General features: G+C 44.4%; 1 protein-coding gene across 4 annotated transcripts in view; it reads right to left on the bottom strand.

The window, feature by feature from the left end:
- The window catches only part of marchf8 (membrane-associated ring finger (C3HC4) 8), a 62,769-nt gene that overhangs the window by 39,443 nt on the left and 1,047 nt on the right, over positions 1–22,279 (bottom strand). For 3 of the 4 annotated variants that reach the window (XM_076286197.1, XM_076286194.1, XM_076286195.1), the window contains exon 2: positions 11,837–12,021. In XM_076286197.1, coding sequence (XP_076142312.1) covers positions 11,837–11,938 — 102 coding nt within the window. In that variant the 5' untranslated portion in view covers positions 11,939–12,021. Of the gene's footprint in view, positions 1–11,836; positions 12,022–16,541; positions 16,563–22,279 lie in introns of those variants that run through there. The other variant, XM_076286196.1, reaches the window with a different exon arrangement.

Raw genomic sequence — 22,279 nt, 5'->3', positions numbered from 1 at the left:
GCACACACACCCTCTCCGATTGAATATCAGATAGCCACAATCAGACATCTCCTGTAGCGCTTGTCTGTTGTCTGCTTGTCTTGTCTAGTGTCTGTCTCTATGACATGTGATTCGCACTAAACCTTTCACCAATGTTCCCCTCTTCTGGCAGGTGATATTCAGGTTCCCTACTTAGACCTCATGGGGATCTGCAGCACTGGAGCACCGGCCGAACAAATTTCAGAGACGACCGAGGAGGAGAATATCAGAACAGGGTTATCATATCCCCATAAAATCTCTTCCTCGGAAAGACAACTCATGTAATAACAATCCGTCCCTTCCCTTAGCGACACAATTTGTTCGGAGGAAGAAAGGGAGGAGGCTCCATCTCTCATCCTGCCTCTCTTAAAACGTTATGAGGATTGCAAAAGAGCAATTCACCCCTCCACACACACACACACACACACACACACACACACACACACACACACGGCCACACGTGTGCTTCGTCCCTAACTCTCCCTCCCCTGACATCGCAGCAGACAGCTTGAGTAAAGCTCATATCAAATGCAGGCCTCCCATCAGACGTCTGTGGAGAATCTGGCCTGACAGTCGGAGCAGATGGTGATATTTTCCTGGTGCCATCTCCTGGCTCATGAAGCCTCCTCCTCTGCCTGGAGGTGCTCCTCTACCTGCAGCGCTCACCTCGGCGCCACCACAAAACTTAACCAAAGCACACAATCTTCCTCAACATTCACCTCCGTGTGAATAATCTGTCGTGTAAGCTCCCTGCTGCTCCCCTGCCAACGATGGCATTTGCAGAGAATCTACAAAGCAAAGAGAGATGTCCTCCAGTGTGCAGTCCTGTCTGGATGAAGATACAATAAAAATGAGCTGGGCAAACACTAACTGCACAAACACCACAGCCAAATGAGAACCAGTGGCAAGTCAAATCTGTCACAGGTCACAATAAATCTGTCATTTTCCACTTGGCATCGCTGCTAAGTATCAAAGTCCTTCATTCTGTTAAAACTGTCTAAACTGAAAGTTCCAGTCACCACTGGTGAATAAGTAACTATCACCATGTTGGAACTTGTCTTTCTGTACCAGTCCTAAGGATGATAATGACACTACCGAGGTCTTGGTGAGACAGCTGCTGCCAACTGTCAAGCACTCCGTTTCCCCCTAACAGGTCTGTCACAATGATGAAAGAGATGATGGGTTGTGTGGATGCTCTGTGCACATCTTCATCATGGCAAGAGACACATTCTGAGACTGTAGCATTGGGCTAAAGAAAGCCTATGATCATTTCTCTCCCCCATGATTGTCTTTCAATGGTAGACATTTGTATGGTAAACAATACTGTTGAATCTTTTCAAAAGGGCCCAAGAGAGTATAAATGTGTTTTTTCAGAAATCTATAAATCAAACATAAACAGATTGCAGGCTAGGCTGAGAGAGGGAAATAACAGCCCCTGAAGAAAACACTGATAATCAGTTCCTCTGCATAATAGCTTTCAAAAAGACACCTTTGAGTCCTCTCTTCCATAGAAAAAGTAACCTGCAGCCATCCATGAAGAATAAGCCTTTCAAATGGCCTTCAGATTTGATGTACTCATTATTTTAAGATGGCATTTTGAAATCACCACTTCCCACCTCTGACAGGTGCATACCCCCACCCCCCCCTCCCCTCCAATGAAGAGCAATAGCAATGCAGGCTGACAGAAAGCCTAACCACACACACACACACACACACACACACACTAACCAAACTATCATTTCTCATGCCGACAGACCTTGGGGTGTGACCAACTTGGTTTACAATTCCATGTCAAGACAAGGTTAAATCTTTACAGGTCTTGGGAAAAGTTTTGAATAAAATATGGCAGACGATAAAACTGTTGCCAGCGCGGAGCACAGAAGCACAGCCAGGTCCAGCTCACCCTGGCTCAACTGACCTTTCCCCAAGGATGTGCAGCATCTCAGGCAAAGCTTTTTCAACTGCTTAATACAAAATCAAACATTCACCTCGCTCCCTTATAAAGCCAGCCTACGGGAAATCAATTTGGTTCTGTGTTAAATGAGGCCATAATGGTGGTCACCTTGCTATCTACTATTATCTTGCTTTTGTTTAAATTGTAAGAATTCCTGTCACTGACTCTCAATGTAGACTAGGGAACAGTGGACGTACATATCCTAACTATCCCAGACTGCAGTCATATACCATGGCTTGTCAAAGCTGACAGGAATCAGCAGTTATTTAAACCAGTCCTCTAAACCCCCTCACCACCCCACAGCATTAATGCAGCTGCACCATCTGTATTTCCCCTGCCTTCCTATCTGGTCCACTGACAGGGGACACAGAGGAATTCCATCCACTGAGAAGCAAAGCAGAGATAGCTGCCACCAAGGGGAAAAATAAATGAAATGTTTCTGAGACACATATTTTGAGGCAGCTTGCATACAGTCCTGGAGGTCACATTGAAAAAGCAATTAAAAAAAAAACCTTTAACCTAAGACACTGTGACAGAAACCCATGGATTCCATACGCTACTGAGATTCATAAAGCTTTCATGACTTGGTGTGGCTGGGAGTTCTGATAGATTACCCCGGGCAGACAGACAGACTGGTAGTGGAAAACAGACTGATAGCATTCCATTGCCTCTTCATTTGATACTGTGCACAACACAAACTTTTTAACACCATGCAGCTCTGCCAAGACAGCTGAAAGCAGCCTGTCCAACTGTGTGTTTGTTCACCGAGACGTGATGAGCCAAGTTCCCCACATCTGGGATCCGGCGGTGGTGCAGCCCAAGCCTTCAAAGGACTTCTGCACCTGTCAGTGGAGACCGTTGAGGGCTGGCTCAAGTGGATTCTGAGGGGGGATGCGAAGCTCTGCATCAGGCTCCAAGGTAAAATTATATACACAGCAAAGACTGAACTGTCTAAAGCTTGTATGTCTAACAGCTTTGGATCATTTGCAGGAGAGCAGCTACCGTGTGTCTGATGCAAAAATCCAATAGATGCCAACAGCAAAGTAAACAGAACATTCAGGAACGTCATTGATTTGGGAATGTCTATATTTGCAAACATCTTTGATTTTCCATACCACAATATGAACAGTGTATGTGTGTGGGGTTGGCAACAAGACAGAAAAGGATAAGGATTATTTCAGAATTGACCTTTAATCATTTTCTTTTCGTATTTGCTTTGCAAAGGAACATAATGTCACAACCTTCAGACTAGCACACTGAAATGAAAAGAGAAACAGTGTTTCCCACAGAATTTCTATTTGTGGTGGTAGGTTTGCAGAATTAACTTGAATGCAACAGTTTTTAACCAATTAGCGCAGCGTGGTTATGATGCTAACCAGATTTAAGTATAATTTAGTACAACCTGGAAAAATCATTGTGTGGTGGTCAGTGTTGATATTGTGGTGGGCCGCCACAAATATGTCAATGTATGGGAAACACTGAGAAACATAAGTACACTGTAGTCTCCACCTATAGCACCAGAGAGCAGGGGCAGAAGTGCTGCGGGCAACAGAAACTCCAGACTGCTCCAGGCGCTAAGATATGCAGGGCCCACTTTCTCTGCTGTCCAAAGCAAAGATTATCCACTGCTGTTGGAAGTGCTCGAAGTGTTTCAAAGATGCTAATGCTGACGGAGAGGCTCAAAGCTGTCTCCTCACACCCCATCTTAATTTTTCTCAGAGAGGGAGGGGGAATAAAGATGACTTGTCGACACTGCAATCGATTTCAGAGCAAGTGAATCATCTGGACCGCAGGAGTTCGAGAAGCACAATCAACAGGTCACCATTAATTAGGCAGCACTGGAAGATAACCATGAAAATCCACACTCTCTCCGAAAAAGAGACAGGGATGCAATTAAGTTTTGGAAGCCATTTTTTTGTCTCCTGTTTCTGTACTGTAAGCCTGAACTGGAGAGCAGCCCTAACTGCACACTTTCGCTGGAAACAGAGGGCCAACATTATCTCCGCATCCTCAGGTCTGGCGGGCATGGATGGGGTGGTGGGGTGGGGTGGGGTGAGGTGGGGCGGATGTGGTGGGTGGGTGTGAATGAGATGGGGGCACCATATTATCCTCAGGTTTCCCTGGTCACGATTTGCACCAGCCAAAGTGCAGCAGAAGAAAGAGGAAATTGTACTAGGGGGGTTAATTAAAGTCTATCATTATCTCCGCTCACCTCTAGCTCATAATTGCTTGGCAGCCACGAGATTACAGGGAAAAAGAAGACAGCCACCGAAGGCAAACAAAGAAGAGAAGTGCGATCAGAAAGAGCCTTCGTTTCTCACTCAGGCACTTCTGTGGGATTTCTGTTATGTACCCAAGTCATGATACACCTGTCATGAAGACCATCTCTCACACTCATCCGAGCCCGTCTCCTGAGCTAGTGAGCACAGAGCCTACAGTAGCTGGGTCTGGAAGTGTCCGCAGTTAACTGTGGAGCTGCCCAGTGCTGACCAGGTGACAGACAACTGGGCTGAGCAACACTGACATCATCATTGGTATCTCCACACATCACTGAGAAGGGGGGTGTGATTAGGGGCAGCAGAGAGCAAGGGAAGATAGCAAAGCTGACAAAAGCCTTTTCTGTCTCTGGACAGGTCAGCAGACAGGCACTACAAAGCCTACAGAATGACATACATTTACTGAAGCATTTAACGCCATACAAAAACTTATATGCATTGACAATTTCACTGACTTCCTGCTGATAAGTCTGTTAGAACACAATGAAGTGCATGACTTTGATTTGGAAAACTCTCCCTGTCTCTGTCTTTCAATAAAATAAAAAAAAAACATGGCCCCAGCAGTGGCGCGACTGGCTGGGGCACCTGCACCGTACGCCGGCGACCTGGGTTCTATTCCCGCCCCGTGGTCCTTTCCGGATCCCACCCAGACTCTCTCTCCCACTCACTTCCTGTCAATCTCCACTATCCTATCTAATTAAAGGCATAAAAAGCCCCAAAAAAATATACTTTAAAAAAAAACAAAAAAAAAAAAAAACATTTTTTCCCCAACCTGAATGTGATTAGCTAAATTGTCACAAAATTAACATTAAGAAAGTCAGAATGCCACCAATGTAAATGTGTGTGTATTAATATGTGCTTAAGATAATTTCCCTGTGCATTTCATCTGTGCCTCGAGGCTTTGGGCATAATGTCCTCCTCTCCTAAAACTAATTATGTTTCTCAACACCCCATTCTCAAGTGGCTTGCTCACATCTACAGGGAGCTGTATAGAGCAGGCTCTGTGTCACCCTATAGGGGGAAAAAAAGACAAATTGCAGGTCTGTGCTGGGCTGCCAACTTTGGGGTTTTGGAAAGTCACGGTGTTACATCAACAATTATCAACTGTGCTCAACCCGGCTCAACCATGCTGGATATAAACCATCCTCATGAAACATCAGCTCTGCTGGCACAGCTCAGAACAGCAGCGGCTAATCCAACTGTGTGCATTTCCATTGTAGATCAGCTTCACCTACACACTTTCTTTTGTCAATGAAGGAGATGATCTGCACAGGAAGCATACAGTGTGGGAGGAGGTGAAACATTCAATAATGCAGTGAGCCCAGCTACGCGGATAGACATGAAGAGAATAGCAACACAGCCTTCTTCAATTCTTCACAGAAAAGCTCTCTTCACAGAGACGACACGCATCCAACATTTAAAAAAAGAATCTCTGGATAAGTCCCTCTGAGATACACGCAGCACCTGTCTACCTCACAGTGAAGTGTGTCCCTCCTGCCGTCACTCAGACTTGTGCGTCTGTCTGCTGTAGCCCCAGTGTGCAGGCCACCCCTGTGAGAGCCCAATGAGCCTCATGCGTCTGCACTGGGCTCGGAGATGAGGAACCCCTCAGGACACTGTACGGGGCCCAAGGGGGAGCCCTGGAGCGGTCTGATGGGGGGGCGGCACAGACCTCACAAACCTCCGGGGTTGACCACATCAATCCTCACCAATCCTCACCCCGCGGCCGCCTCGAAAAACAAGAAAAAAAAGAAAGAGGGGGGAAAAAAAGCGAGACTCTACACAGGCACAGCCTGAGCTTGTGCACTGCAAAGCGGGTCAGTGTGAAGATTATGAAGAGCAACTCTGTTGAGTCAGCTAAAGCACAGCAGCAGGCAGGCGGCGTTTTCAACTTACTGGAGGTAGCAGCGCGGGCAAAAACCCTTAAATGCAAATGCCTGCCCCGAGGAGGCGGGGAAATGTGCTTCAGAAACGAAGTTTGATAAAGTAAGCACAGTAGGCAGACACCTGGGATGCCTGATATAAGAGGTTCAGGCGTTTAATGTGTGTTTTCATTGCTCGTCCACATTTTAGAGATCAAATATTTAGAATGTGTGTGTGTGTGTGTGTGTGTGTGTGTGTGTGTGTGTGTGTGTGTGTGTGATGTTCTTAGCATCGAAAATATCCAGGTCCTATATTCTAGGGCAGCACCATTTAGACTGCATTATCTTAAGCCTTAAATGTGTTAAGCAGGTGCAACATTCAGTGCAAATAGACCACAAAAACAAATTAATCCTTATGTGAATATTCCTCAATTTAAAGGTGCATTTCCAACACCCTTAAATAGCAAACTCAAGAAAAAATAGGCAGCCACCCCGCTGCAGAGATGATTTTAATGATGCCCACGCCAAGTACTGTAGCCGAGCTGTCACTTGCATTGCAGTGGCATCTGAGCATGACTGACAAAAAGTGCCACCTGGTCTCTGCGGGCAGATTAGTGGGTAAACACACAGCTTACCCGGCCTGAGGAGATAGCTGCTGCTCCGCGCAAAAGCCCTGCCATTGCTCGGTAAACACTCGCCCATAACCTCTTGATGAGTCTCGTGGTATTAGTCTCAACAGCACTCCAAGGCTTTCTGGTTTATATGCATGAAATGGCGATGTGAACGCCCCCCCCCCCCCCCCACCAGATTTGGACAATATGGCTGCCCTGGTGCCCTGGGCCTGTCAGACTCCGCTCATCCTAAGAGTGTCTTTACAAGACCAAATTAAAAAGCTGGCCATGGCATTTGCATTTAAAAAACAAAACAAAAATAACAACAATGGCAAGTGCTGTAGAGGCACAATTGGAAAAGGCCGCTAGCCCATCATCATGAGGACCTGAGCTCTATACTCTCCCAATGAGCCCCCAACATTTGGACAATCCACAGTCTGTTCTTTGCATTTCTGTGTTGAGCTGAGTTGAGGCAAGACTTAATAAATATCACACTTTTAGCTGTCAGTGACATCCAGTGTAAGAACCAGTGCACAAATACACTACACAATGCACGAGGGGGACGGAGGAGTGAAGAGAAGAGAAGAGAAGAGAAGAGAAGAGAAGAGAAGAGAAGAGAAGAGAAGAGAAGAGAAGAGAAGAGAAGAGAAGAAGAGGAAGAAGACTGACAGGACACGTGAACGCTGCACACCTGTAGTGGGCAACATGAGGCTCCTGACATCTGTAGTACGGCAGAACAGTGAGTGAACATTTGGGTGCTTTTGGAAAAACAAGGCAGCAGACACTGAAATTTGAGTCCAGTCGGTCTATTTTTTTCCAACCATAGAGGCACAAAAGACAAGTTGTCTTTGATGGCCAGATGGGCTGTGTGCTGTGACTAAATGCCAGGCAGTCCTCTTGACTGATTTGCATTCTGGGAAGGCAATGTCCCAGAGCCACCCCTCCTACCTCCACGCCCACAGCGTGTCTTGAGCGAGAGGAAGAAATCACTTCAACGCACACTGCAGCCAGTGTGGTGTTCCGACTCCAGTGTTCCGTAACAGGGAAGGAACGGGTAAGGCATGAACGCTGCGAGCGCTGCCAAGCAACCGCATCACATTACGCAACACACAAATATGGGATGGCTAGTGAATCGCACCTCCGCCCTGAGCCAAAACACTAGTGAGGACTGCCCTTTAGTTGACGTATCCAAAACTCCAGTACCAGCTATGCATAACACAACACACTCACCCACTAATCACTAATCCACAAACTTGGAATACTCCTGGTGTGCCTCTTTCCAAAATCACATTTCTGGAGGGAATAATGTCTTGAATGGGTTTTTACAATTTTACTATTTATTTATTTCAATGTCACTTAAAACACATACACATTGGCTTTCCTGTCCTCGTTGAGGAACACCACATACGTAGACCCAGAGATAAAATAAGTGCAAGGTCTGACTGATTACTGTCCTGCATGGGTCTTGATTACACGAGAGTGACGCATATGGATTCAAGCCAGTGGAGAGCAATGCAGCTCTAAATAAAGATTTCACTTTGTACTTATTAGCCACACAAACAGGCCAGACCAACAGGGCGACACACACAGCAGGAGGAAGCACACGCAGCACACCCGTGCAACATTCTCAAGCTCTCCAAAACACCTGATTGGAGTGTCCGGTGCTCTTGAAGCCTGAAGGTGACTAAGACGTGATGAGGGCTCGTGGATGGGAAACACCTTGCCTTAGCACATCTATTGTGAGGGACACCACTTCACAATCTCTGGCCACAACTCTGGCCCACTGGTGCTTGTCGGAAACAAAGGCCGAGGCCAAATGAAGTACCTCCCACCAATCAACAGACTGTCTAACACAGGCATGGCCAACGGCCCTCCCCACCACACGGAGCCCAGCTGGTGCTAAACGACGCTATTTGCTGAGGGAAAAAAACATTAAAATGATACAGGGCCACTATCTGCTATCAACATGTACTGCACATTATCATCATATCACTGACCAAGTGACCACTGATTTGTTCTCATGTTGTAGGATAATGTGTTTGCTTCATGGTTTGTGAAGGGTCTAAGCAAAAAAGACTGGACATGTTGGACAACTGTAAAATACACATAATTCCAGGAAATTATATTTCACCATAGAACCAGCTCTGGGATCATGTGAGCCTATAAAAATATAATTGAAAGGATTTAGTTAGAAATTAAATCAAGAAAAAGGGCAAAATGTTACAATAGCTGGGTTGACACTCTAAACTAAAGTACTTCAGGTGCCACTTTTGACACCCAAGCATTACGGCATTATCCCATTCAGCAATTGTGAGACTTTGAGTCTTCCCACTGAAAAACAACGCGTCTCAGTTGTCCTCTGTGCGGTGACAGCAAAACTGTGGCTGAGCAGACAGCCAGGGGCTTACTGGTGACAGAATAGTTATTAGTGTCATTGTTCCAGTCACCTGCCTCATACTGGGGTATGTGTGACTGAAAATGAGGATGTGTGTAGTTCATCGGTTTGTTCCCCCTCCTGCTCATTCTCATTCACATATACATTTCACGCATACTGGAAAGTAGGGGTGTAACGGTACACAGAAGTCACGGTTCGGTTCATACCTCGGTTCGGACATCACGGTTCGGTACGAGTTTGGTACAATGGAGGGAAAAGCAAAACAAAAATTCAGAAAGCATTTTTTTTGGTACATTTCTCAGGCTGTACCACCTAGTGTCCTACAGTCTCTTTCCTGAGCTATCTGCAACAGCCTGAAGTGTGTAAGATGTAGGCTAAACAGTACAATAAGTACCCAGACTCCTGTAACTTGTAAAAAAAATAAAACAATCAGCTATAAAACTGAAAATAGGCCTACAGCATCTCTTATTTCTGAAAGTGCAAATTACATAGAAATTTTTTTTTTAAAAATCCACTTAGCCAAGACCTTCAACATCTGTGTTTAGTTGTATATGGAAGGGTCTACAATTTGCCTCAATATTTTTCATTGTGTGTAAAGTAATAATCTAGCCTACTAACTGTGAAAATATCACACTATTTTGCCTTTTTTTAAAAAAAAAAAAAAACACCCACTGGGGCGAAATTGCTCCTTTCATTTCATAGAGACTACAACTAGAAGTCACGTGACTTTGCCCTTTGACGTTAACTCACCGTAGCATGGTTTGTTTATTAGCCTGGTTAGCGTTGTCACTTTACTGTCACTTAACACTACCAGCTCCTCATGTGAGAAGTTACAAGTTACCACGCGATTTACATAGCTTTCTGTCATTACGAAATCGTTTAATTTAAGCCATAGGTTTTGGCCCTATTTGTATGTATCCAACGGCTGCTGAAGCGCAGGGGAAGTTTTTTTTTTCAGTGATTGGTAGCTAGCCTACTACATCATCTGGGTGATGGCTTCTAATATGTGTAGCATTTTTTCCACTCACATACCCAACAACAACTGCTGAACAATGCCGACACACAGTTTCATCTTATCCACCACTCTTTCGCCTGTACTAACGTTACTGTAACTGAAGTTCTCAAACTTGCGATATTAAAGAGACCAGCGGATCCTCTAACTCTTGGGTCGCCACCACTTGCTTATGTTGCTGCTATCTCTGACTTGACGGACGACCTGACAAAAAAAGAACATAGGCGCCAATCAGAGCTTCAGAGCTAAGGCGAGGCTACAGATTAGCGTTAGGTGTCGCTAAAGAACTCCCGTAACTCTCGCTAGTTAACAGTAATTGCGCATGACATTAATTAATCCGCACACGAGTTTTATGTATTTTGATACCGTGTATTCTCCGTGTAAATTCATGCACCGAACCGTGACGCCCGTACCGTTTCGGTTCAATACGAATACATGAACCGTTACACCCCTACTGGAAAGGCATCAAACTAGACACTTTACACTCATCCGCATCCGTGAGACACCAACATCCAACAGAATATCGATGAGCCAATGACTAAACATTTGTGATGACGACATTCTAATGAGGTGACACCATTAGGAGACACTTGAGTCTGTCGGGATTTGACACCCCCCCTCCCCTCCCCTCCCCCACCATCATGAATCATGAGCCACGCTGTTCCATCACAGCACATCTGCACCTTCGGCACCCGAGCTCCCCCCTCCCCCCGCATGTGATGCAGAGGCTTAGTGCGTTGCTGAGCTTTCCAGCAATCACGCCGCCACGGCCGTGGCCACCACGCCACTCGCCAAGCCACACCAGCGCCCGCGCCCCAAACCATGCCGCAGTCACCGAGTGCAGCGCTAGCCCCCTCTAATCCCAGTTTTAACCCACATTCGCCAGCTCGCCTCAAGGGCTTTTACAAGCTCTTTGGGGAGGGGTGGGGTGGACACAGACTCAATCACATACTGGAACAGAGCAAGGAAGCAGTTTTCTTTTACTTTCGCTTCAAAACACGCAACCCTCTTACTGGAAGGGATAGCCCTTCCCCTTTGGATCTGACCTTTGCCTGCACCCATACTTCCCTTCCAGCAGGCCGAGCGAGGGAGAGGAACACGCCGTCTCCACATAAACAACCATTTGCAGCGCAGTGGTCCGGTGCCAGCCCTTAGACAACAACACACAGTGACCTGAATAACTTTCAAAAAATAAAATTCAACAAGGTGTTGACGGAGTGCGAAGTCCAGCACCTTATTTGTTTAATTTTTTTCCTGGAAGTCTGTTTGTCTTTCACGGCGGTGACTGTGTAATGGCCTCCTACAATTAATCCCTGTGTGTTTGTGCGGGAGTGATAGTGAAAACACAGCTTGTTGAGAGAGTATAAGTATAAGTATAAGTATATATACTCTTTTGATCCCATGAGGGAAATTTGGTCTCTGCATTTATCCCAATCCGTGAATTAGTGAAACACACTCAGCACACAGTGAACACACAGTGAGGTGAAGCACACACTAATCCCGGCGCAGTGAGCTGCCTGCAACAACAGCGGCGCTCGGGGAGCAGTGAGGGGTTGGGTGCTTTAGCTCAAGGGCACTTCAGCCTTGGCCTACCGGTCGGGATTCGAAACCGGCAACCCTCCGGTTCCAAGTCCGAAGCGCTGGCCCCTAAAGCTGGAGCTGTCCGGCAGTGGAGACAGGTGCGAGGCAGGTGCGAGGGCGATCTTACCTGCTTGTCGCGGTCCTTGTCCTTTGCTTTCCCGCTGCCCGATACCCTGGAGGAGGGCGCGTCGCGGGGGATGACGGAGATCTGGTGCAGTGGCATGGTCATCCCAGCTGGCCGGTATAGGGCTCACTCTCGCTCAAACGGTCCCGCTGTCGCCGACATGACGGGTCGAAAGCAGTAATCCCATCCTGACAGGAGGGGAGGGAAGAGAGGAGAGAGGAGAAGACTGTTACAGACAGGCATATACAGCACACACACACACACACACACACACACACACACACACACACCTCACAAGGAATACATGAGAGCCTTTATCCGAATTATATCAGTTTATATCAATGTTGACAAGGGCAGCATAACCAATTACAAGCTCTTGCTTCTCTACAGGCATTTAATGACTGCATTTATGGTAAGGGAAGTGAGACCTCAGCTCATGCTGAGAAGTCATGAAGACCATTTATAAATAGCTGGATATTTTTTAACTTCTGCTCCTGCCACCATCTGCTGCCGTATTGACAGCAATTACATTTTGACCTTTTTTTGGCTGTGCCAAATGTAGAGCGGCTAACGCTTTACATAATGACCACATCTCTCTTAGTCATGAAGCTTGGTCAAGTGACCAAGAAATCGTCCAGCTGTGGCACTGCTATAGGAATGGACAGTGTGAGGAGGGACACCATCCAGGCTATAAAGAAACATGTTCAAGTGATGTACAAGTTCAGCCAGACACTGTATAAGGAAGGGGTACCTCCAGACCTCCCTGTGAAGCCAGGAAACACCTCAATGCCTGTTTAAAATTTAAAACATCCTTCAACAACTCCCACTGGGACAGTTAGGTAATATGATCACACCTACTTTGCAGTGCATCACAGGCAAAATGAGCGCTAGTATAGATTTGTAGCTTCTGTCGCTCAATCAATGTTGGACAGGAAGAAAATGACTCCAGACAATACTCCATATGGCTGCCATCAGAAATGTAGAGAACACATCTATTTTTTGGTCTCTCCATCTACAGCAGCTACTTCAGACTGGAGGCTAGTGGTTGAACGGTAAGTAAGTAATCAATAACATCCCTAGAGAAATGAACGAAAGCTCTGGTGCTCTGTTAAAAGCATTGGAGGTTCCTTGACACCCTGGGGACTGAGTTACTGAACTATCAAGCGGCAATCTTTCTCCTCTTCCAGCCTGGGCGCTGGACAGAGGTATCATGGAAACTAACTCCTGCACTACTATGACCTCAGCAATGACACATGGAAAGAGGCGGTTGGCCCATACATCTGGATTCCTCAGCGGAGATGCGTGAGGGGCCTTTCCTGCCTCATACAGGGCAGACTTGGACAAATGAAAGGTCCTTTTGTCTGTATCTGGGACAAGTTTGTATGTTGTTGTCATTGTGCCTTGGCAGTGACCATCTAGTGACGGCAAAATGGCATGAGTAATTGCAACAAATGGCATATTGCTCCCCATTGTTGGTTGTTGTTACTGATTTAGACATGAAAACTTGAGTGGTACAAACAGCACAGGAACAAGGACAGAACATCCATCAGAAAACACTCTCAAACACTCCACACCACAAATGCGTGAACCACTATAAGTGTATCAGAGTGTGTGTGAATGGGTTTTGGCTTGACATGCCCCTTCAATGGATCTCTGAAGATATCAGCAGACATGACAACCACTTCTATAGGGCCAGCACATAGAGGTATTTGAAAAAATGTGTTCAATAATGCAATCTTTGGACAGTCTCAGGATGGGTTCCTGAGTTCACAAGCCAGGTTTGGCGCCATGCATCAAGCTTGCAGTTGCTGAGATATGATCTCACTTCTTGTTTGGTGACTTAATCAATAAATTCAATTGACTGAAATATAGAGATATTTTCGAATATCGAAAATCTATATAACTTTTGTGTGGTTTGATCTGAAGATTATACGTAGAAAATGTATTGAAAACTATGGCATGAGAAAGCAATTTGGATCCCAGAGCAATTCTGATCCAAGCCCAATACATTCACAAATGAATGTAAGCACAAATAAATGTATATTAATGTAACAAAAACACAGACCTGGTCATTTTGCCTATAACCTTCTATCTACTGCAGCCATGGTTTCATCCTTTAACAAGTGACCTACAGACAAGTGATAACATTAACATCTCACTACCATCTTGAGAGACAGTCGTGCACAGTGGATTTTCTTTAACATTCCTATTTTGTGCAAGCCTGTTTAAGCTTGTGAAGCGAGTGCCTGGTATAATAAACCTGCTAAAGATCAATACCATGATTCCTCCATATCAAATTGGTAGAGATTGCTCCTACTTTAGATCTTGAAAGAAAGTAAATAGATATTGTGTGTATACATAACCTTTTATTTAATATTGACATCAGATATTACTGTACACCTCTGTGAGGATACTGTGGTTTTCTTTCAAATCAGTTGTCATACCTTTGGAGTTTTCTTAATCATAAGCATCAATTACATTTAAGTTTCCCCACTGATAGCATTTGTCATCATCAGTGTATTTTGTGTATCTGTGTGCCTCTCTCTGTGCGTATTTTCGCTTGTGAGTGTGTGTGGGGGGGTCTGTCATGTGCGTGTGTTCACCTGTGAGTGTGTGTGGGGGGGTCTGTCATGTGCGTGTGTTCACTTGTGAGTGTGTGTGGGGGGGTCTGTCATGTGCGTGTGTTCACTTGTGAGTGTGTGGGGGGGGGGTCTGTCATGTGCGTGTGTTTACTTGTGAGTAGGTGTGTGGGGGTAATGGGGTGTGTGTGTGTGTGTGTGTGCGTGTGTTCACTTGTGAGTAGGTGTGTCGGGGTAATGGGGTGTGTGTGTGTGTGTGTGTGTGTGCGCATGTGCCTGCATGTGTGTTTTTCTGTGTGTGTGTGTGTGTGTGTATGTGTGTGCCTGCATGTGTGTTTTTCTGTGTGTGTGTGTGTTTTTCTGTGTGTGTGTGTGTGTGTGTGTGTATGTGTGAGTGCGTGTGTTTGTGCATGCGTGTGTGTACGTGTTTATGTTTACAGTATGTGTGTGTGCGTGCATGTGCTTGTGTGTGTGTCTGTGTGTCTGCTTGCCTGCATGTGTGTGTGTTTTATGTGTCTGTGCGTTTGTGTGTGTGTTCGCTTGTGAGTGGGTGTGTGGGGGTAATGGTGTGTGTGTGTGTCTGTGTCTGCTTGCCTGCATGTGTGTGTGTTTTATGTGTCTGTGCGTTTGTGTGTGTGTTCGCTTGTGAGTGGGTGTGTGGGGGTAATGGTGCGTGTGTGTGTTCGTGTGTCTGCTTGCCTGCATGTGTGTGTTTTTATGTGTGTGTGCGTGTTTGTGTGTGTGCGTGTGTGTGTCTGCTTGCCTGCATGTGTGTGCTTTTATGTGTGTGTGCGTGTTTGTGTGTGTCTGCTTGCCTGCATGTGTGTGCTTTTATGTGTGTGTGCGTGTTTGTGTGTGTGTGTGAGAGAGTGTGTGTGTGTCTGCTTGCCTGCATGTGTGTATGTGTTTTATGTGTCTGTGCATACATGTGTGTGTGTTCGCTTGTGAGTGGGTGTGTGGGGGTAATGGGGTGTGTGTGTGTGTCTGTGTTTATGTGTGTGTGTGTGCATGCATGAATGAATGTTGGGGTAATGGGGTATGTGTGTGTGAGTGTGTGTGTGTGTGTGTGTGAGTGAGTTCCCGGTGGGCCTGCTTGCCTGCATGTGTATGTTTTTATGTGTGTGTGTGTGTGTGTGTGTGTGTGTGTGTTTATGTGTGTGTGTGCGACTGTGCGTGCATGTGAATGTGGGTGTGTTCGTGCATGCGTGTGTGTACATGTTTGTGTTTACAGTATGTGTGTGTGTGTGTATTTATGTGCCTTTGTGTGTGTGTGTTTATGCGTGTGTGTGTATTTATGTTTATGACGGATCAAAATGAAAAACAATGGTTCTGTGTCATGCCCAACAAGTTTCGTGCACCCTGGTCTTTCAGTGTCCCGGGAATCGTTGACACAAAAATTCGGAAGAAAAAAACCTCTGACTTGGCTGTGTAGCGGTCATAGTGTAGACTTACTTTTCTTGTGATATCCAGATGAAACCAACTAACATTGCATGCTTTTCGTTCTAGATTTACTATAGATAACTATATTTTCTTTGCTAGGTTTTTTAGGTTTAGCACCTCTCCATAAAGAAGGAAGACAAAACCTTTCAAATGTCAGTGATATTGACTATTGCATATTATTTTCTGGTTCTCCTAGCTGGTGGTGTAAAGCAGAAAGTATATTGATAGTTGTTCACAGTTGTAAAACCGCTTTTGTTGACCAGCATTACAGAGTGTGATTGCTTCTAACAAAGAGACTTATCATAGAAGGGCTAGAACCTGTCTGAAGGATAACAGTGTTGTAGATTCAGGAGGGCATGAACAATGAATTAATAGAGGAGTGATGAATGACTACAATAATACACATGAACAATTGCCATGACCATAGCAGGTTCATCAAGAATAATAGAAAAAATATTTTCTGACATCAACACGTTTCAACACTTCAGGTGCATATTAACAAGCAAAGAGTTCATAGAAGGTTAAGAGAACAGGACACGAGGCTTCTTCTCTTGACACAGCATTTACTGATTGTTTGTGAGACTCAGACTCACTGATATTTGGCACTTGACACTATAAAATTTAAATTGTGAACATTAAAAAATGCACATGCAAGCAGGCAGCCAGAGATTCTCAGAGTTTATTCTAACCTCTGACAGGATATTCAAAGATGTGTTTCCTCTATTCTCCTGACTGTTGAGCCATAACTTCTTAGACAGGATACAGGACAGTGTGGCAGCTGATTACATATTTTGCCAGCAGAGCAAAATGACAGGGCTAGAAAACTGAGAGCAGAGGCAAAATGCCAACCTATCAGCAAAACAACACCTCTTATATCTGCAAGAGAAAAGCTGCAATCACACAGGAACATGAGGAATGAGGTACAAGGGCTCTCAAAAATGTAACTCACAGTTTGCAAGCAACGCTCCATTTTCTTTCCATTGAAAGGCTTTTAAAATGTCAAAACCATTTAAGGCTTGTGATCACACAATCTCATTTCACAACACTGACCCTGTGGAATTCAACAGGATTTTTCATTTGTTTCTACAGTGAGCAAGGCATCAAGGAAGATTATTGATTTCACATCATACACTGGAATTCTAATCTCTCTGTTCCTTGACAATAAGGTATGCTCTGTTGCTATGGAACCTGAGGAAATGGAGGAGGGGACTGTTAACAGGAAAATCCAAGCGCAGAGGGCAGATCAACATGGGCTTAACGTATGAGGATTTTCACCTGATAGACAGTGGTCCATACATGCTAACTTTCACAATATTAACGATGCCGGCTCCAGAGCGCCAATCACAGCTGGGCTGGGGCAGTGAGGCATGACTGTTGGTCTCTACAAACAAACAGAGATGGCATATCAGTTTCCTCCGCCATTTGCCTGGCAACAGCCTGATTGGACTTTGACTCAGTCAGGCACACTTGATCAACACTGCTTGGTCCCTCCAATTTCATTTTGATTAATCAGCTCTCTGAAACGTCCACACAGCAAGGAGAAGGCAATATGACACTTTCAATCAGTGACTCAACTGTAACAGGGGGATTTTTACAAGGGCTCAGGGAATGGTTTCCCTTCCTTCGTCTCAAACTAGCAAACATTACTACAAGACAGTTGCTATGCAGTTAAGATCTCAGAGAGGGCTACAAATCCAAGGTTGATAATTCACTAGAGAGTGTATTTGAGCCCTCTCCCTCAACTTTTAACAGCAAGCCTCCAACAAGGAGGTAAGCAGTTGTGGCTGCAATCTCTCTTCAGGGGTAAATGCCAATGGACAGCTTTTAATTTCAAAATAATATCACTCATCCTGTAATCATTAGATACATTAACTTCATCAGTGTTTAGAACAGTGCTGAACAGGCTAGCTAAAAGATGAGGTAATTGTCGCTTTTTGAGATCGCTGCCAACAGGTAATAATAAACAAGATGCTCTAAGGAAAAAAAGCTGCCTGTCTGACTGCATTATGCTTCATTAGAAAATTAAATTGAAAAACAATCAGGATATTTTTTTCTGCTCAGATCCAGATACCGCCCATGCACACCTGTCAGTTAGTTTGATGTGCAGGGAGGCCTTCATTAGTTCTACATCAAGGAAGCAGGGCTTTGCGCAGAGGTCTGGGGGAGGAGGATGAGTTCTTAGGCATTTGTTTTTAGCCCCATAAGTCACATAATGAAACTATGAGGAAACTGACCAACATAAGCACCATTCACATGAGGGTTTCGAGGAAAGGCATGGGGCCATCTGGGCAATACCATATGAACCTGCCACTTGAAAAACGGAATTTGCTCCAGATGTCCACTCGAACACACTTCCGGTACGTTTCCAAGTTGTCCATGGCCAAACACTGGCCTCAGACTCTATGTCACAAACATGCTGGGCACTGTGTGACTTACTGCAATGTGTCAAAGGGAACACAATTATACAGCAAGAGCTTGAAACCCGAGTGCCATACTTGGATTGGTGTGAAGAAAACCATTCAGGTATCACTGGTGGAAAGCCTGAAATCACTCCTCAAAACATTGCAAGCATCAGATGGTTGTTATGCAGTGAATACATGTGAAAGATGATCTAAAGGTCAGTGCACCACGCATACAGTAAACAAAGTGAGTTCTGGGAGTCTGTGTGCTGTTTAACACCGTACACCTGCAGCACAAGATAAGAACGGTGTTATTCCAACAATAAACTACGCTTAGCTGCTCTTCTTAGGTCCTAACGGAAGGGTCATGTTTCTCAGAGTTCATCGTCACGGGCACATGCTCATCAGATCATTACAGAACATGCTCCACAGAAACACATACTGAGTTTTTGATTGCTGTTTATCCAAAAAAACACTGACAGCAGCACCAATAAGACAGCTCAGGCAACATCTACTGTATACGCTCCCCCATCCTTTACCTTTGATTGGGTTGGCACTGTCTGGCCAACCTGAGCACACACACACACACACACTTCCCCCATATATTTTTCACAATCATTCGCACCACTTGTGAAGACAACGACAGTAATGGTGCCGCCCTGTGCATCTTTATCAGTGGTTCTACATCACTCTCCACTGGTTCCAGCTGAGGCTGCACTTCCCTCTGAAGCTTTATCTGGCCTATCCATTGCTGAGCAAAAAACACATACATCAGGATCTGCAAGCACTGATAGAGTAGCAAACAGTACAGTCTCTCTGTACAACAGAGAAGACACAGGGAGAGGAACTACAGCAATGATTTTATTTTGTATACACACTAAAAAACCTGATGCAAGCATGAATATAGGTGTTCTTTTTTTGTAACAAGTATTTAATGACATTTGCAATGCACAGTTACAAATAATCTTATTCCTAGAGCTATGAGAAGTCTATGACGGACACTCATGATGGCTCATTCTAACTTCTTTCTACTGGTCATGTACTTTTGTTTCTCGAATATTATTACTGGCAGTTAAATCCTCTTCCTGTTTCCAAGAAAAGTTGCAAAGTAAACTTAAGACTGCAAAGCCCAATATGGCACTGAACGAAAGAGTGCTCTACGCACAATTAAATGTCTGTAAACTGCAATTACCTTTTGATTTTGTGATTTTAAAATACAAGCGCATGTGTGGGATTGCATAGTATTTGTTTTATATTTTAATACCTACAACTTAACATGTGGGTAGGTGTTTTAACAACACCACACTGAGCGTAATTTGTACAAAATGTCTGTATGAAGTAAGGCTACACGATTTGGGGAAAATATTTAGATTTTTCTGTCCGATATATTGCGAATCTTGCGATATGATTTGTCAGTGAATTGATTTAGCTCAATATTCAAAATGTCTCTTTAATTTGTCCCACCCCTGATTGGTGAGCATGCCCAGAGCACAAAAAGCACCCCTGACCAACTGTGAAGCTCACCAATCAGAATGCCCAGAGCACAAGAAGTACAGCACCCCTGACCAACTGTGAAGCTCACCAATCGGAATGTATGTGCCCCTCACGCACTACGCACACCCACCAAACAGAAGTGGCACAGTCAAGGAGGATGACATAAATGTGACAAAATTAACTGTGCACAACTATTTGTAGCTTTTGTGATTATGTAATTGTGTTGGTTCATATTGGGATTGCGATAATTGTGCAGCCCTAGTAGGAAGTCAATGAAATAAAACACTACAGAAAATGCTACATCCTACAAAACAGGTTAGTCCGTTGATTGGTCAGGCGGTCAGTACATAAGAGAGACTGTGAGGGTAATAATGTGTGTGGGGACCTCCTGGTGTACTGAGTCATTTGGGACTCATTTCATGAGACAAGGAGCTTTCCATCCCTTCTGAACCGCACACCCGCCTTCTCAAAACCACGCAGGAAACAGACAGGAAATGTAAAATCAGTGTCAGTGTCTGTACACTAAACATCACAATGAGCCATCTGAAGATGCATGACAGCATGACAGAGGCTGCACAGCCATCCTATCTCAAGCTCATGTATGTGGATGATGCAAACTTGACTTATTGCAGGTCAGGAAATTCTTATTTTAAAATGTCTTGTTATATGCTGGAGTATAGGTGGCAGGGACATGCTTGTGGAAGTATAGCTATACAGCCAGGCTATTATTTGTGCTTTATCCAAACTCTTACATGAAAATCATCAGAAAAGGGTAGCAACCATTTTTAAAAACAAATACATTTGGAGGGATTTTTTGATTAATTCACCAGTAAAATAGACATCTATACAGTTACTGTAAAACGTTTGAAAAGAAGATAAAAAAAAACACACATTGGATCCATATTTCAAGAACTTCCTTATCTCACTATCTGCATAAAAATATGAATGCTCATGAAGGTCTGTTATGACAAAGTGGCACAAATGTTGATTTTTCATTGTGTTGTGGACTGCGGACCAGAACAACATCAGACCTGATGGTCTGCCGTGTCAGCCAGCGGATATTATCTGCATGGAAAACATGGCATGCTTTTGCATGCAATACAAAACCCAGCCTGAATCCATTGTTAACTTTGTCCTTGTTGACATGTTCACAGTGGCAATGTTGGCGTCTCCCTGGAGAATATCCCTGGACAAGGATTTAGATTTTATGCTTTCATCTGATGCCACACCTCAATCCTCTGACTACCTTCAGCCAAACAGAAATCTGAAATTACTTTACAAAATGAACAGAGTTGAATTGACTGGACCCACTAACAACTCCTATGGCATTGGACAGCTTGCACAGCCACTCCAGGAAGCTCATTTAAATACAGATACTCATGTCTAGCTGCACCAATTGCTTTCCTGAGATTGCCTCTGCTAAAGAGAAAGACAGTGTGTTTGCCAACAGTGCTGGGAAAGACAGCCCTTCTTCCATTATTCTCTGTCTACCAAACCCGATAATTGTCATTTACTTTTAGTTCACAATGTATGTGGTTTTACGCCTCCTGGGGATATATTCATATGTGCATGCATGTGTGAGTCTTTAGGCCTATTTAAGAACATGTGGCACATTTCACAAATTCACTGTTCCCCTCCCTGCTTCTGAAAAGCCCTTTCTTGGTGGAATAGTGCATTGCCTGGTCCAAGCCCTTTCTTGATGGAATAGTGCATTGCCTGGTGCAAGCCATTGAGCATTTTGAATGCGCACACACAGAACATACTGAATCTGACAACAAGTGTGCATGGGGCTTGCCTTTAAATATTGCCAAAAGATGGAATATGCATTTATCCTATATGTATATGCTTTCTAGGCCAATTAATGTGTTGTAGTCTATATAGGAGTATTTTTATAATTTCATTGTTAACTTCCATAAGTCTCTTCAGGATTCAATGAAACTGACCATAAATTGATGGTGTAATATACAACAGCCTACACAGTTTTGCCACAAATGTATCAGGTCTAACGCCAATAACAGTCAAACCAGCAAAAACTGCCCAAGCTGTAGCCTATGCCTGCCATGCAATGCTATTGTAATTTTTAATTGTGTATTCGAATTCAATCTAACTAAAGAAGATACCGAGACAGAACGATTAGAAAAATATATGCTGCACTGAACTACAAAAAATGAAACGCACTATATAGAGGTAAACTAGGCTACTGGACAATTTGATTTTTAATGAATTGGAAAAAAAATGCAAATTGGTGTTATGATAAATAGGCTATGATATCACTTGGCATTATATAGGCTCCCTGATGGTTAAAATTCCAGTCCTATCTCGGTTCATTGTCTAACAATCTGCCAAGCCTAGGCAAAGTGTCCTTACTTGCAGAAACACCCTTAGAAAAGCAACAACGTGAAAATTAAAGCGAGTAGAAGCACACAAATGATCGCCAAATGACTATATGGTTGTCAGGCTTCCAGAAATAATAATTGCAGTGGCCTCCACATAAACGGCAGAACAGGGGCGTTTAATCGTTAAGTTAATAGTCT

The sequence above is a fragment of the Alosa pseudoharengus genome, unplaced genomic scaffold (assembly GCF_046254945.1).
Source record: "Alosa pseudoharengus isolate Yale_2024_CS ecotype anadromous, Long Island Sound unplaced genomic scaffold, YU_APseudo_1.1 YU_APseudo_1.1_scf_15, whole genome shotgun sequence".
Lineage (NCBI taxonomy): Eukaryota > Metazoa > Chordata > Actinopteri > Clupeiformes > Clupeidae > Alosa > Alosa pseudoharengus.
Note: the sequence above shows the minus strand (reverse complement) of the source record. Positions and strands in the feature narration are given on the sequence as shown.